This window comes from Neofelis nebulosa, chromosome 2, assembly GCF_028018385.1.
Source record: "Neofelis nebulosa isolate mNeoNeb1 chromosome 2, mNeoNeb1.pri, whole genome shotgun sequence".
Taxonomy (NCBI): Eukaryota; Metazoa; Chordata; class Mammalia; order Carnivora; family Felidae; genus Neofelis; species Neofelis nebulosa.
Window position 1 is genome coordinate 57,781,434 of NC_080783.1, and position 14,590 is coordinate 57,796,023.

General features: G+C 34.1%; 1 protein-coding gene across 4 annotated transcripts in view; it reads left to right on the forward strand.

Moving 5' to 3' along the window:
* Window positions 1-14,590, forward strand: part of LNPK (lunapark, ER junction formation factor) — a 77,663-nt gene that overhangs the window by 24,957 nt on the left and 38,116 nt on the right. For all 4 annotated transcript variants that reach the window (XM_058713365.1, XM_058713379.1, XM_058713373.1 and 1 more), the window contains 3 exons: window positions 6,058-6,098; window positions 13,930-14,013; window positions 14,096-14,147. In XM_058713365.1, the coding sequence (XP_058569348.1) occupies window positions 6,058-6,098; window positions 13,930-14,013; window positions 14,096-14,147 (177 nt within the window). The remainder of the gene's footprint in view (window positions 1-6,057; window positions 6,099-13,929; window positions 14,014-14,095; window positions 14,148-14,590) is intronic.

The window sequence follows — 14,590 nt, forward strand, 5'->3', positions numbered from 1 at the left end:
TTCAAAGTCTTAATCATCTCTACCTCCACAATTACCTTGAATCTGACCACTTCTAACCTGCTTTACCACTACTACTGTCCTAATTCACGTCATTATTATCTCCTACTTGTACTGTTGCAATGGCTTCCTCACTAGTCTATTTTTGAGGTATAGATCAGTTCTCTTGTCTTAAAATTCTCTGATGGCTGCCAGAGTAAATCTGAATTCTTTACCCCTACTTTCTGACTTATGCCCATTTCTCTAACTTCATCTCTCTCCACTCTTTTTTTTTTTTTTTTCACTTTTGCTCCAGCCATCTTTTTGTCTTACAGACAAGTTTTAGTTCTCTGAACATCAGTTTCCTAATTTGTAAAATGGAAGCATGTATTAACAACATCATTAACATGAAATATTTGTTTTGGCAAGCTATTGTGAGTATTAAGAGAAACTATATGCCAAAGCATATGAAAATTGCAAAGTGTTATATACATGTGGACTGATGACACTGGTTATTCTTTTCCATTCCTTATTCTTTTTTATTTTTCTTGCCTTTTGAATTATTTTTGTCTGATTTAAGTGGGAACAGCAGATATCTTTGTCTAATTTCTGATTTTCAGTGGAAGAGCTTTTAATTTTTACCGTTATAGATGATATTTGCTGTGGTTTTAAAAAATATTGATACTTTTTATCATATTAAGGAAATTAAGGTTATGGTGTTGTTTCCAGTGATATTTAGTAATATAGTAGATGCCAGGAGGACAAGAAGAAGTCTAAAACAAATATGTTCTCTGACTTCATGGAACTAACAAACTAGTGAAAAATATAAGAAAACTTATTTTAAAAGAGTGGTTGGAAACTCTTCTCTAAGGAAATTAAATATATGAATATTTTATCTTACAAATAGGCACACCAGGACATGGTTATTATATAAAGGGGTTGGTTTAAAAATTTATTTCATGGATCCTTTTATTTAAAAAGAGTTACTGTGGGCACCTGGGTGGCTCAGTCAGTTGAGCAGCCAACTTTGGCTCAGGTCATGATCTCACAGTTCGTGAGTTTGAGCCCCACGTTGGGCTCTGTGCTGACAGCTCAGAGCCTGGAGCCTGCTTTGGATTCTGTGTCTCCCTCTCTCTGCCCCTCCCCCACTCATGCTCTGTCTCTCAAAAATAAATAAAGATTAAAAAAATAAATAAAAAGAATTACTGTACATTTGAATAGGTATTACATGTACATTTAAAATAGACTTCATAAAAGATTGTCTTGCAATCCTGCACATATTTTTTTTTAGCATAAAGTCAGTTATAATATTTATTTTTTTAAGCCTGAAGCTATTGATTGTGTCTTTGCCTTTTACTCTCTTTAGTTTTATTTCCTCTGTTATATACCTAGTATAGAATAAGTGTTGGCAAACCATAGCCTGTGGGTCAAGTCCTGCTTACCACCTGTACAGGTCATGATCTAAGAATGATTTTAGCAGTTTTAAATCATTGAAAAATTCAAAAGAATAATATGTACTGATATTACATTTATATGAAATCCAAATTTGTTTTTATTAAAGCAAAACGCTGTCCATTCATTTCCATGTTGTCTGTAGCTGCTTTAATTCAGAGTTAAGTAGTTGTGACAGAGTGTATGTGGTACTCAGTACTTCAGACTGTTACAGGATGTACAACAAATCACACTGACACAGTTATAACTCGACATTTCAAGTGCCATATGTATTGTGACAGTTTTCTTTTTATTAAATTATCAATGCATACTCATCATATAAAAACAGTAAGAGAAGATTGGACTTTGAATGTTGCATTTTTAGGGCATAGTGGACTGTGGATTATTTTGTTATCAAACTGCAAAGCATTGTGTTTATTACTCAATGACATTATAACTGTGCTAAAAGAATACAAATATACATTGACATTACCATACTGATTACTCATTATGATATTCCCAATTCAGAGAAAAGCAATGGTCAGAAAAGTTGGAACATTTAAAATGGAATATATCATCAGAGCTGAATTTCTTCATAAAAATAAAAAGTGAAAATGAAGCTTCAACCAAATAAGTTTCTGAGTGGCTTATTAGTGAAGCAGAGAAAGCCATTTACCAATGGTGAATTAATGAAATTGTGTTTGATTGCAGCAGCTGAAGACATGTGTTCAGAGAAAGTATTCTTTTTTAATTAGTAAGTAGCCTTTTGACAAGAACAATCGCTTGAAGAATTGAGAATATCGGAAGCAAGATAGTTAATTTAAAAACATGGCAAATGATTTCAAGTGATCTTCCAGTTGGCTCTGATACTGCTCAGTTGTAGTTTATTTGAGGAGTCAGTACTGAGGTTGAAGTAACTGAATTAACTTCTGTGACAAGTCTGTGTGAAACAACTTCAGGACAGAATATTTTTAAAGTTAAAAAACTACCAATTCAGTAGGACCTGAAGTGGAATCTGCCAAGATGTATTATAATATTGGTAGTAAAATATTTCCAAAGACGACATACAGATGGCCTGCAGACAAATGAAAAGGTGCTCAACATCAGGGAAACACAAATCAAAACCACAATGAGATATCACTTCACACCAGTCAGAATGACTGGTATCAAAAGGATAAGAAACAAGTTTTGGCAGGGACGTGGAGAAAAAGGAACCCTTGTGCACTGTTGGAATGAAAATTGGTACGACTACTGTGGAGAATAGTATGGAGGTTCTTCACAAAATTAAAAACAGAAATACCATATGATCTAATAATTTCATTATTATTTATTCTTTCTTTATTTCTTTCTCTTCCTTCCTTCCTTCCTTCCTTCCTTCCTTCCTTCCTTCCTTCCTTCCTTTATTTCATTATTATTTATTATTATTTCAATAATTTCATTATTTACCCAGAGAAAATGAAGACCCTAACTTAAAAAAGTATACGTACTCCTATGTTTATCTGTTTATTGCAAGATTGTTTACAATAGCTACAGAAGCAACCTAAGTGTTCATCAATAGACAAATGGATAAGGAAAATGTGGTGTGTGTGTGTGTGTGTGTTTGTGTGTGTGTGTAGATATACGATGGAATATTACATAGCCATAAAAAGGCCATTTGAGACAACATGGATGGACTTAGAGGGTATTATGCTAAGTGCTAAGTGAAACAAGTCAGACTGAGAAGGACAAAAAACATGATTCCACTCATAAATGGAATCTAAAAAATATGAATAAACAAAAAGCAGAATCAGACCTATAAATATAGAGAACAAATTGATGGTTGCCAGAGGAGAGGGGGGTGGGGGATTGAGAAAAAATGGGTGAAGAGGGGAGGGAAATATAGGCGTCTAGTTATGGAATGAGTAGGTCATGGTATTAAAAGGCACAGCATACAATCAATGATACTGTAATAGCGATATAATGGGACAGATGATAGCTATACTTGTGGTGAATAGCCTAACATATAAACTTGTCAAATCACTAAGTTGTACACCTGAAACTAATGTAACATTGTGTGTCAACTATACTAAAAAATATGTGTGAAGCAGAAAAAAGGGTTATTTGGATTAATTTACAAAACTTGTGAAACTGTAAGGTGTTTAAATTCAATGGTTATTCCTCATGTTAGGCAATAGCAGATACTTTGCAGAGCATAGTTGAACCTATCATGTGTTATTAAATTAGTAGTGTCAATGGGGAACTTTATTCTCATGAACTTAAATATTGTCAGTTATGTGAACTTAAATCAGAAATAGAAGCTGAATATCTTAACCTGCCCAGCCCCACGGCACTTTGATGGCTCAGCAATGGTAAAGTTTTATGGTGGTATTTTGAGCTTAGGGCCTACACTGAAATATTTCTGCATGAGAAGAACCATTTTCAACCACCGTGATGGAATGCTGACTAATTTGGAAAGTTAGCTTTTGCTGCAGAGTTGATAATGGTTCTTAATGAATTAAACCTAAGATTGCAAGACAAAACAGTCCTTATATGCAAAACCTATACTGATGTAAAACAGGTATCATTGTAATGACAAAAAGTAATTTAAAAAAAAAAGGCTATGACAAGTTAAAACAAGAAGCGAGATCTCCATTCCCACAGAAATTTGCAGCAGATATGTTATCTGATCTCGAACTATAGTTCCAGCAGTGTTTTCCATACCCCACTCAAGCAGAAAGGAAATTTCCGTATTTCCTTTCCATTTAACTGTGCAGTTGAGGGGCTTCCACTTATCTTCAATTGGAAGTGATTCATTTCCAATGTTATGACAAGATAAGGTAAATATCAATAGAAGAATTAAAGAATTCTACAGATCCCTTCCAAACAGTGAATATGCTCAATTAAATCATGAGCTTGTGGTTTGATTTCAATATTTAGCAGTACCTATCTGTTTGAAAAAACATTTTGAAAAATCAAGTATGTAAAATTTCATCACAAATCAACTTTAACATATTTAACATTTGCAGTCAGTTTTGATAGGGAACACTGACTTCTTTTTTTCTTTTCAATTTTTGTTTAAATTCTAGTTACTGAACACACAGTGCAATATTGGTTTCTGGAATAGAATTCAGTGATTCATTACTCACATATAACACCCAGTACTCATCACAAGTACCCTCCTTTTTTTTTCCCCCCAATAGAATTTATTGTCAAGTTGGCTAATATACAGTGTATACAGTGTGCTCTTGGTTTTGGGGTTAGATTCCCGTGATTCACCGCTTACATACAACACCCAGTGCTCATCCCAACAAGTGCCCTCCTCAATGCCCATCACCCATTTTCCCCTCTCCCTTCTTCCCCAGCCCCCATCATCCCTCCGTTTGTTCTCCGTATTTAAGAGTTTTATGGTTTGCCTGTTTGTAACTATCTTTTTCTCCCTTCCTTTCCCCCATGGTCTTCTGTTAAGTTTCTCAAGGTTCACATATGAGTGAAAACATGATACCTGTCTTTCTCTGACTGACTTACTTCACTTAACATAATACCTTCCAGTTCCATCCATGTTGCTGCAAATGGCAGGGTTTCATTCTTTCTCATTGCCAAGTAGTATTCCATTGTACGTATAAATCACATCTTCTTTATTCATTTATCAGTTGATGGACATTTAGGCTATTTTCATAATTTGGCTATTACAACAAGTGCCCTCATGATACTCATCACCCATCTAGCTCATCCCCCACTCTCCTCTTTCCATCAACCGTCAGTTTGTTCTCTTTGAGTTTCTTATGGTTTGTTTCCCTCTCTACCTTTTCTCCCCCACTCATATGTTCATCTGTTTTGTTTAGGGAACACTAATTTTGAACCTCAATTAAGTGAAACGTTATCTCCCCACCCAAAAGAAAATAATTCAGTTTTTTTCATTGATAGACCTATGTTACCAAAAAATTAAACTCAATTATTATTGTATTAGAATTTTATCAATAAGGATTTGTGGATGTTTGTTTTTTCTTATGCCTTAAACGTGCTGACTCAATTTTGCCTTTTGGCCCGTAATACCTAAAATATTTACTTTCTAGTCCTTTGTAGAAAAGGTTTGCTGACTTCTGGATTAAGGGATAAATATTTGGCTTGGTCTTAACTAACTGTAGATGACTATTCTCTTTAAAGATGTTAACAGACTTCTTTTTCCCCTTTAGTAATAATAAGTCTGCTAGCATATTAAAAACTAAAATATTTTGGAGAAATTGTAGTAAAATCTTTTTATAAGTTTGTATTTGAATTTTTACATAAATAATATACTTTGATTTGGGTATTCAGATGCTTGCTACCCCAGAACTTCGATGAAGAAATAATAATTTTATTATAAATTTAATTAAAAATTAAGGATATTTATTTAAATTCTATTTGGTAAAATGTTTAAATCTTTTTAAGTTTTGAAAGGTGTTTTACTCTATGTGAAGTTGATTTTTCTCTGATTGTAAATATATATAGGCAAAAATATGAAATATGTACGTGTAAAAGTTGAGATAATCCTTATCTGTACGCATCAGTGAGAAATCCTAAAATGAGAAAGTATTCTTGTGGTTGCTTAATATATATCATTTGGCATGCTATTTTAAGATATCTAAGTATCTTAATATCTGACTTAGCTTTGATTTAAATCTTGTTTTCTAGATGAAGCATTGGATGATTTAAAATCCCAGAAGAAAAAAATAGTAAGTTATTTAAAATTAATTTATATAAAACAAATACATTAAGAATTGAATAAGTAATGTTTATCGGTTATAAGTAATGACTCTCCACGTAACAAGTATGCTTTTAGATAGCATTTTAATGCTGAAGCTAAATTATGTATAATTTTACTAGTTAATAATGATTGACAGGAAAAAGTAGTTACATGGACCTTTTTGATTCTGAGAATCTATGTCAGTTGGAAGCTGAAAAGCAAGTAAATGAATCATATTGGAGGATTAAATGAGGCAGAAGGGTAAAAAGGTAGGTGTCCAGTTTGATTATTAGAGCCAAAAAAGGTCAGTTCTAGGTTTTTTGGACAGTTCTCGGGTATTCTGGCTGAAGAAAGGGGGAAGGAAAGAATTGTTTTTTCATTTTCTATCAGCAGCTCTGATCACACGGGTATCTCTTGTGGGGCCAGTTAGATGTGTCCTTCAGACATTTGGAAAGGGGGCTAAGCATAAGAGATGAAGGACCCTAGATATTTAGACGTTGATATATCTTAGTCTCTAATAAGTGAATTGAACTTGGTGTTTGACTTGAATTTATGTATACTTTTTTGTATAATTATTTTTGAAGTATGAAAATGATAATTGATAGCAATAGCATGTTATGTAGAAACTTATTTAATGAAATTTAATCAAATGCAAATGATCAATGTATTTTAGAGTAACATGTAATAAGTAACAATTATGTATGAAACTAATAAAAATTATGAAGGTTAAGATTAATGTCAAAAATTACTCTGTGAAGGTGCCTGGCTGACTTGGTTGGTAGAGCATGTGACTTTTGATTTTGGGGTTGTGAGTTCAGACCCCATGTTGGGCTTAGAGCTTACCTAAAAATTTTTTTTTCTGTGAATTGGTAATAAAAGACACTGGTCTTGAGGGTTTTAAGTACTTGAAAAATAAAGGACCTTTAATTCTGAAAGGATTTCTTGTTTGAGCTGCTTCAGTGTTCTTTGAGTTATTTGTCAACATTGCATTGGCATTTTTAATGGTCCTGAAACATAGAAATATTGCCATTATATCTTATTGTATTTCTTGCGTTTCACGCATTATGGAACAGCCAGAAATTCAAAATGAGGAAATACTGATGTTTCTTAGTAATATACAAGTTGTGATATGATTGATTCGGTTTGCTGATGTGATAAAAAGAAGAGCTGATAGAGTTGACCAGAGCCAAACCCCACTTGTACCAAAATGGAGAAATTCTGATGAAAGTAGAAAGTACAAGGAAGAAGACAAAAGAAAAAAGAAAAAAATAGAAAATTAAAAAAAAATTTTAAGTGATGAAGAGCCAACCCAGTGTCATTGGTATCACATGACCAGAAAGCAGAAACTTGGGGTAATCTTGGAGTAACAGCAGACTTGGAAAACTCTGTGAAAAGGCAAGCCAAGCTATTTGTTTCTTCTTTAATAGCCCTTGAAGGAATCACAACACAAATATACTTTACCTAGGTCTGACAGTTGGGAAATTCAGTTCAGGGTTCAACCTATACATATCTCTATATTTTTTTATTTTTAAAATTTTTTTAATGTTTATTTATTTTTGAGACAGAGAGAGACAGAGCATGAATGGGGGAGGGGCAGAGAGAGAGGGAGATACAGAATCGGAAGCAGGCTCCAGGCTCTGAGCCATCAGCCCAGAGCCTGACGCGGGGCTCGAACTCCCGAACCGTGAGATCGTGACCTGAGCTGAAGTCGGCCGCTCAACCGACTGAGCCACCCAGGCGCCCCTCTCTATATTTTTTTAATGTCTATATGGTTCAAGAGGCGTCAATATTGCAGAATAGTTCAGTATGTCTTGTTTCTTGCAGTATGATTAAAGAAAAATAAGTTGGCTGCTCCTACTCATTAATTAGGGAACACAATTTGTATTGATTTGACTGTTGTTTGTTATAATACTGTTGTTACTGGGAACTAGTCCCTGGCCTTTATTACTCAAGCCCTTAACAGAGCTGCTTTGCTTGAGTTGCATTACATTTTGTTTAGAACAATAGGTGTTAAGGGTGAGTTGGTAAGGAGCACAGTGCTTGCTCATGATTGTGCTGGTAATGAGAGGAAAAAGAAGGATACTACTTTTTTTTCAACGTTTATTTATTTTGAGAGACAGATTGAGTGTGCGCAAGCCTGCGCATGCATGCACAGGGAGTGGGCAGAGAGAGAGGGAGAGAGAATCCCAAGCAGGTTCTGCACTATCAGCGTGGAGCCTGACATGGGGCTTGATTTCACAAACTGTGAGATCATGACCTAAATCGAAATCAAGAGGATGCTTAACCAACTGGGCTACCCAGGCGCCCCTGAAGGGATACTACTTTTGAACAAAAGCTAACTGTAATAAAAACTGATCTTCTTCATTGATGTTTAAGTTTAAACTATACATTTATAGCTTTAAAAATACTTTTATTATTGAAATGTCTGTAGAAAAATAACTTTTATCAGTGTACAATTATCCAACTCCTGTCTCTCCTCTTTTAATAACAAAATGAATATAAACTGTATTTACTACTTGACATTTTATTAAAGGTGGTTTCCTTAGGGATGCATCTCTTGATTCTGAATAGACTTGTAATATAATTTATAAATTTGTATAAGTGTAATTTGTAACAATGAACATGAATTATCAATTGATTAAAAAGTTAAATTATTTAGGAAAATTAGTATCTTGACAGTTTTAAATCTAAGAATTTAATGTAAGTATTTACTTATTAAAATAAAGCTAGGAATTAATCTTTAATTATCTAAAAAACTCCCAAGTCTAGATACGTACATTTTGCCACTCAAAAAAAAAAAATATATAGCTTTAAAAAAAATTTATTGTTTAGTAGATAATCCCTTTGCATCCAAGAGCATCCCATCAAAACAGTTCAGAATCAAGATCCATCAAACACAAGTGTTGAAATTTAAGTGGCTTCATGAAAATGGTGTACTTTTTCAAGAACAGTATTTCTATGTGGTAATTCCTTTCTGGAATTCTCAGGAAATTTATGTTTTTCTAAATCCTGAGAAAAATCAGTTGAGAAATTAGGGACATGGGAGGGAGTGTTATAATTCCCCGAGTATTAAAACTTAACAATTAACTACAAATGTTACTGGTTCAAAGGAATCCACTAACGCCAGTTGAAAGAAAGAGTAAGAAATGCTGACATGCTGAGCTATAGGTTAATGTGGACATTTCTGGAAACAGGACAGGAGCATGTAGTAGAGAAGTACTATAACCTAATTAATCAGTCTTGCTTTTGTGGCCATATTATGTTTTATGGGTCCTGTCTCTTGTTAATGTTGAGTTATTCTTGCAAATAGGTAATAATAAGCTTATACATGTAATATATTGTATATATAATCCTGTGAATGACATTCCATGAAATAAATTTTAGAAGCAAGATAAGTCCTTAAATTGGCACGTTTGGCATGTGATTCCGTATAGGGCTGTTGACCTCACTAGAAGTTTCAAATGTTATATTTTTATATTGCCAGATAATGTTTGCTGCCATTTTTCAGTGTTTGAATATTCACTATATATTATATAAATTGATCTGTAGATCTTTGTAAATACTAAGAAATGCAGAGAGAAAAGATGTGACTGTTGTTGTGGAATACTCCTATATGAAATCAGAATATGATTTAAAATCTGAACTAGTAAAAACAATATTGATTTCAGCAGAATAACCAAAGTCAGGGTAAGCAGACAGTATTTTCATCATTGTAAAAAGATGAATTTAAACAATGCAGCATGTACCCTAGTGCTCTGAATTGAAGATACTTTGGGGTGCACTCTTAATAATTTGACCAAAGTCAATGTAAAATGAAAGGAAATTTGCTGCATCTAGAATATTTGCCATGAAGCAAAAGATAAAAAATATTAGATAGAGCTATTGATTTTTTGTGTGTTTTAAAATTTTATTTCATGAATGATATTTATTATTTTATTTTTTCACCTATTTATTTATTTATATGATTTATTGTCAAATTGGTTTCTTTTTTTTTTTTTTTTAATTTTTTTTTTTAACATTTATTTATTTTTGAGACAGAGAGAGACAGAGCATGAACGGGGGAGGGTCAGAGAGAGGGAGACACAGAATCTGAAACAGGCTCCAGGCTCTGAGCCGTCAGCACAGAGCCCGACGCGGGGCTCGAACCCACGGACCGCGAGATCATGACCTGAGCCGAAGTCGGCCGCTTAACCGACTGAGCCACCCAGGCGCCCCGTCAAATTGGTTTCCATACAACACCCAGTGCTCATCCCAACAGGTGCCCTTCTCAATGCCCATCACCCACTTTCCTCTCTCCCCCACCCCCCATCCACCCTCAGTTTGTTCTCAGTATTTCAGAGTTTCTTATGGTTTGCCTCCTTCACTTTCTGTAACTCCCCCCCCCCCCCCCCATGTCATGGTCTTCTGTTAAGTTTCTCAGGATCCACATATGAGTGAAAACATATGGTATCTGTCTGACTCTGCCTGACTTATTTCACTTAGCGTAATACTCTTCAGTTCCATCCACGTTGCTACAAATGGCCAGATTTCATTCTTTCATGAAGGATATTTTAAAATTTAAGTATTTGTAGGATTACCTTTTAAAATTAAAAATTTTTCTGACATTTGTGGTAATGTTTTCTTTTTAGTGTTGTCTATGATGAAATGTGTATATCAAGTAGAAGTAATTTTTGCATGTTATTGAAATCTATAATATCATTGATTCATAATAAATTATTTTTTTAAATAAAAGGTCTGAAACCTTTGGTATAATGTATCACAGAAAAGTAATTATACAATTTATTATTTAAAATATAAAAAAATATTATGAAAAATATAGGGTAATTTATATTTTAGGGAATTCTGAGAATCTGATTTTTCATTCTTGCATCTTGGGATTAATATATGTTGGGTATTTGAAAACACTGTTTTCAGACCCATTCTGATTTATTGGGATATCACTAAAGATTATGTGTTACTGTAATTGAGTACTGTTGTAGACTTTCTCCTACATTATTGTAATTATCTTTAAAAATATTTTTGAGAGAGAGAGCTAGAGTGAGAGAATGGGGTAGGGGCAGAGAGAGAGAGAGAGAGAGAGAGAGAGAGAAAGAATCCCAAGCCCAACATAGGGCTTGACCCCATGAACCGTGAGATCATGACCTGAGCCAAAACCAAGAGTCAGACGCTTAACTGACTGGAATTCTGAGAATCTAATTTTTCATTCCTGCATTTTGGGATTAATATGTTGGGTATTTGAAAACACTGTTTTCAGACCCATTCTGATTAATTGGGATATCACTAAAGATTATGTATTATTGTAATTGAGTACTGTTGTAGACTTTCTCCTACATTATTATAATTACCTTCAAAAATATTTTTGAGAGAGAGAGCTAGAATGAGAGAATGGGGGAGGGGCAGAGAAAGAGAGAGAGAGAGAGAGAGAGAGAGAGAGAGAGAGAGAGAGAGGGAAAGAATCCCAAGCCCAACATAGGGCTTGACCCCATGAACCGTGAGATCATGACCTGAGCCAAAACCAAGAGTCACTGAGCCACCCAGGTGCCCCTAAAGTGCTTAATAGTAGTATGAAGAAAGTATTAATGTATCTGCTTTACAAAAAGAGAAACTGAGGCCAGAAGACTTGCTCAAAGTCTTTCTGGGTAATTAAGAATGGATATGTGCTTTAACCCTGATTTTTTTCGGACTTCAGAGTTTCATGCTTATGTTTTTTTCACTGATCAGAATGTCTGTGTTTAAAATAAGTTGAATTCACTTAAAATGTTGTATGGATACATGTGTTAATTAAGATATTATGTGAGGGGGCGCCTGGGTGGCTTAGTCAGTTGAGCTTCCGACTTCGGCTCAGGTCCTGATCTTGCGGTTTGTGGGTTCAAGCCCCGCGTTGGGCCCTGTGCTGACAGCTCAGAGCCTGGAGCCTGCTTTAGATTCTGTGTCTCCCTCTCTCTCTGTCTGCGCCCCCCCCCCCCCCCCCCACTCTGACTGTCTCTCCTTCAAAAATAAATAAACATTAAAAAAAAGTGTGAAAAATTTTTGTTAAAAGTGCAAAAGAGAATGGATTTATGTCTTTTAGTGCTTTAAAAAATGATTTTATTGAAGATACTTTACATGAACATGGACATAAACATGAATACTGGCTGAATGATCAGCAGGAATTGTAATCATTTGATGAAGTGTCATTTTGGTTTTGAGTTTTGTGTGTTGTTTTAAAGATCATGGTTGTATTTAATCTTCTTTTTAAGCCTAGAAATCATCTTAGTCTAGAACTATGCTATCCAGATCAGTAGCCAGAGCTACATGTATCTTTTAAATGTACATTGTTTAAAATGTAATAAAACTACAATTCCATTCCTCAGTTGCACAAGCAACATTTTAAGTGCTCATTTGTCACATATGGCTTAGTGGTTACTGTATTGTGAAGATGTAAACCGTTTTCATCATCACGTAAAGTTCTATTGCCACAACATTATTAGTCTAAGACATCAAAAATTAATTTGTAGAGATCAGGGACTTAGTTCATTGATATTCCCTGTGGATTATGTTGATTTGGGGGCGTATAATATCTTTCTATCTCAATTCCTACTTTTTCCTCAACTCTCAGGTGATACTGCAAACCTTTCCTTTACATCAGAAAATTAAACTTGCTTGTTTTGAGAATGTATCATAATTTTGAAATAATTTGGAAAATTTTTAGTTTCACTGAACCAAGGTTAATAAATCATTCATGTAAGCATTTAGCTTCTTAAATGTTGAATTGAGTTTTTAATGAGGAATCCATTAACAACTGTTGGCAGCATTTTTTTTAACTTGGTAAATGTGCTCTTGTGTTGAATTCTAAAATAAATGACCTTTTGAAATAAATATGACATTTACTGAAATCTAAGTGGCTATAGTGGTCACTGAAAAGGAAAAGAAAACGTCCTATTCCAGTTTTTGCAAAAGCATTTTCTACTACACATTAGCTATTTGTCATAATATGACTGTCTTGTACTAAAATTAAACTTTCTTGATATTGGGCCATAACTGCTAAAATGATACTTTACTACTTATTGCTTTTTAAATTAAACCCTGTATTAAGCCATAGAGTGACTTGAATGTATTGTAAATAAAATGCTATAATAATGAACTGTTTTAATTACAGTCCCTAGTGTGAGTATAGAACTCAGTAAAGTTTTTATTTAAATTCTTACTATGTTTTTTTCCCTCTCAAGTTGTTTGGATCTAAGTAAAAAAGGAGGAGCTTCAGCTTTTAAAGTCATTTGAGCAAATTCCATGGCTGTTCTCCCAGTTAGTGAGTTTTCACTGCATTTGCAGCAAGCTAATTGCTTCTGCTAATAAATAATCTAAAATCGATGCTGACAGCAGTTAATTGGCACAGAGATTTTATTTTGTAAAGCTCTTGGCTAACGACCTTCTTTAAATTAATAGCATTAAGTGCTATGAGGAAATAAATCTGAGGAATTGCCTGTCATTTGCTTGTCATGTCTAATAACTTCCAATAATGATGGCTGATAGATTTTTGCACATTCCATTATTGAAGTTGGTGCATGTAATTATTCTCCTCATTATATGTAAACAATTAGCAGTATTTGGTATTTCCTTCCAGTAAAGCTATTAAATACAAGTAACATATTAGAGGTTAGAAGCCATTTTAAAATCTGGATTTTAATTATTTGAATGTAGGAAGTCTTTCATGCTATTTGGATATATTATGTGCTGTTTATTTTAAGCATTGTACTTGAACATTTTTAGAATAGGACATTTAAAAATAAGTAGTGTATATGTTTTAAAGTGTGACAATTTATGGAAATTTTTGTTTGTAGCTTGAAGAAGTCATGGAAAAAGAAACTTATAAAACGGCTAAATTAATTCTTGAAAGGTTTGACCCAGACTCAAAGAAAGCAAAGGTAAGGCTGTTACATCACTGCTATTTTATTATAAATAGTGCATTGTAATAGGTCACTGTAATAACATAATTGTAATTGACAGGAGTTTGAGCCGCCATCTGCTGGAGCAGCTGTAACTGCAAGACCTGGACAAGGTAAATAACTTTGTAGAAACTGCTGCTGCTGTTGGAAAGATCCATATTTATCCAAGTGAGTTCAAAAGTGTGATAGAGGTGTGTAAAAACTTGTGTAGAATGCTTTTATGTTGATTTATACTTGGTAGTGTGGGTTATGACTTGGAGTGGATGGCAATAAGTTTACTTCATTTTTATTTTACAGGAATATGTTGATAAATAAGTAAAGATGTTATCTTTTGAGATTAAATATATAATTGATTTTAAGCTTTTGAAATTTGAATAATTCCATCAATATTTTGTTAAGTTTTTTCCCCCTTTCTTATAAGAATCTCTTAGGGGCGCCTGGGTGGCTCAGTCAGTTAGACATTGGACTCTTGATTTCGGCTCTCGTCGTGATCTCAAGGTTTGTGAGATCGATCCCTATGTTGGGCTCTGTGCTGACAGTAGGGAGCTTGCTTGGG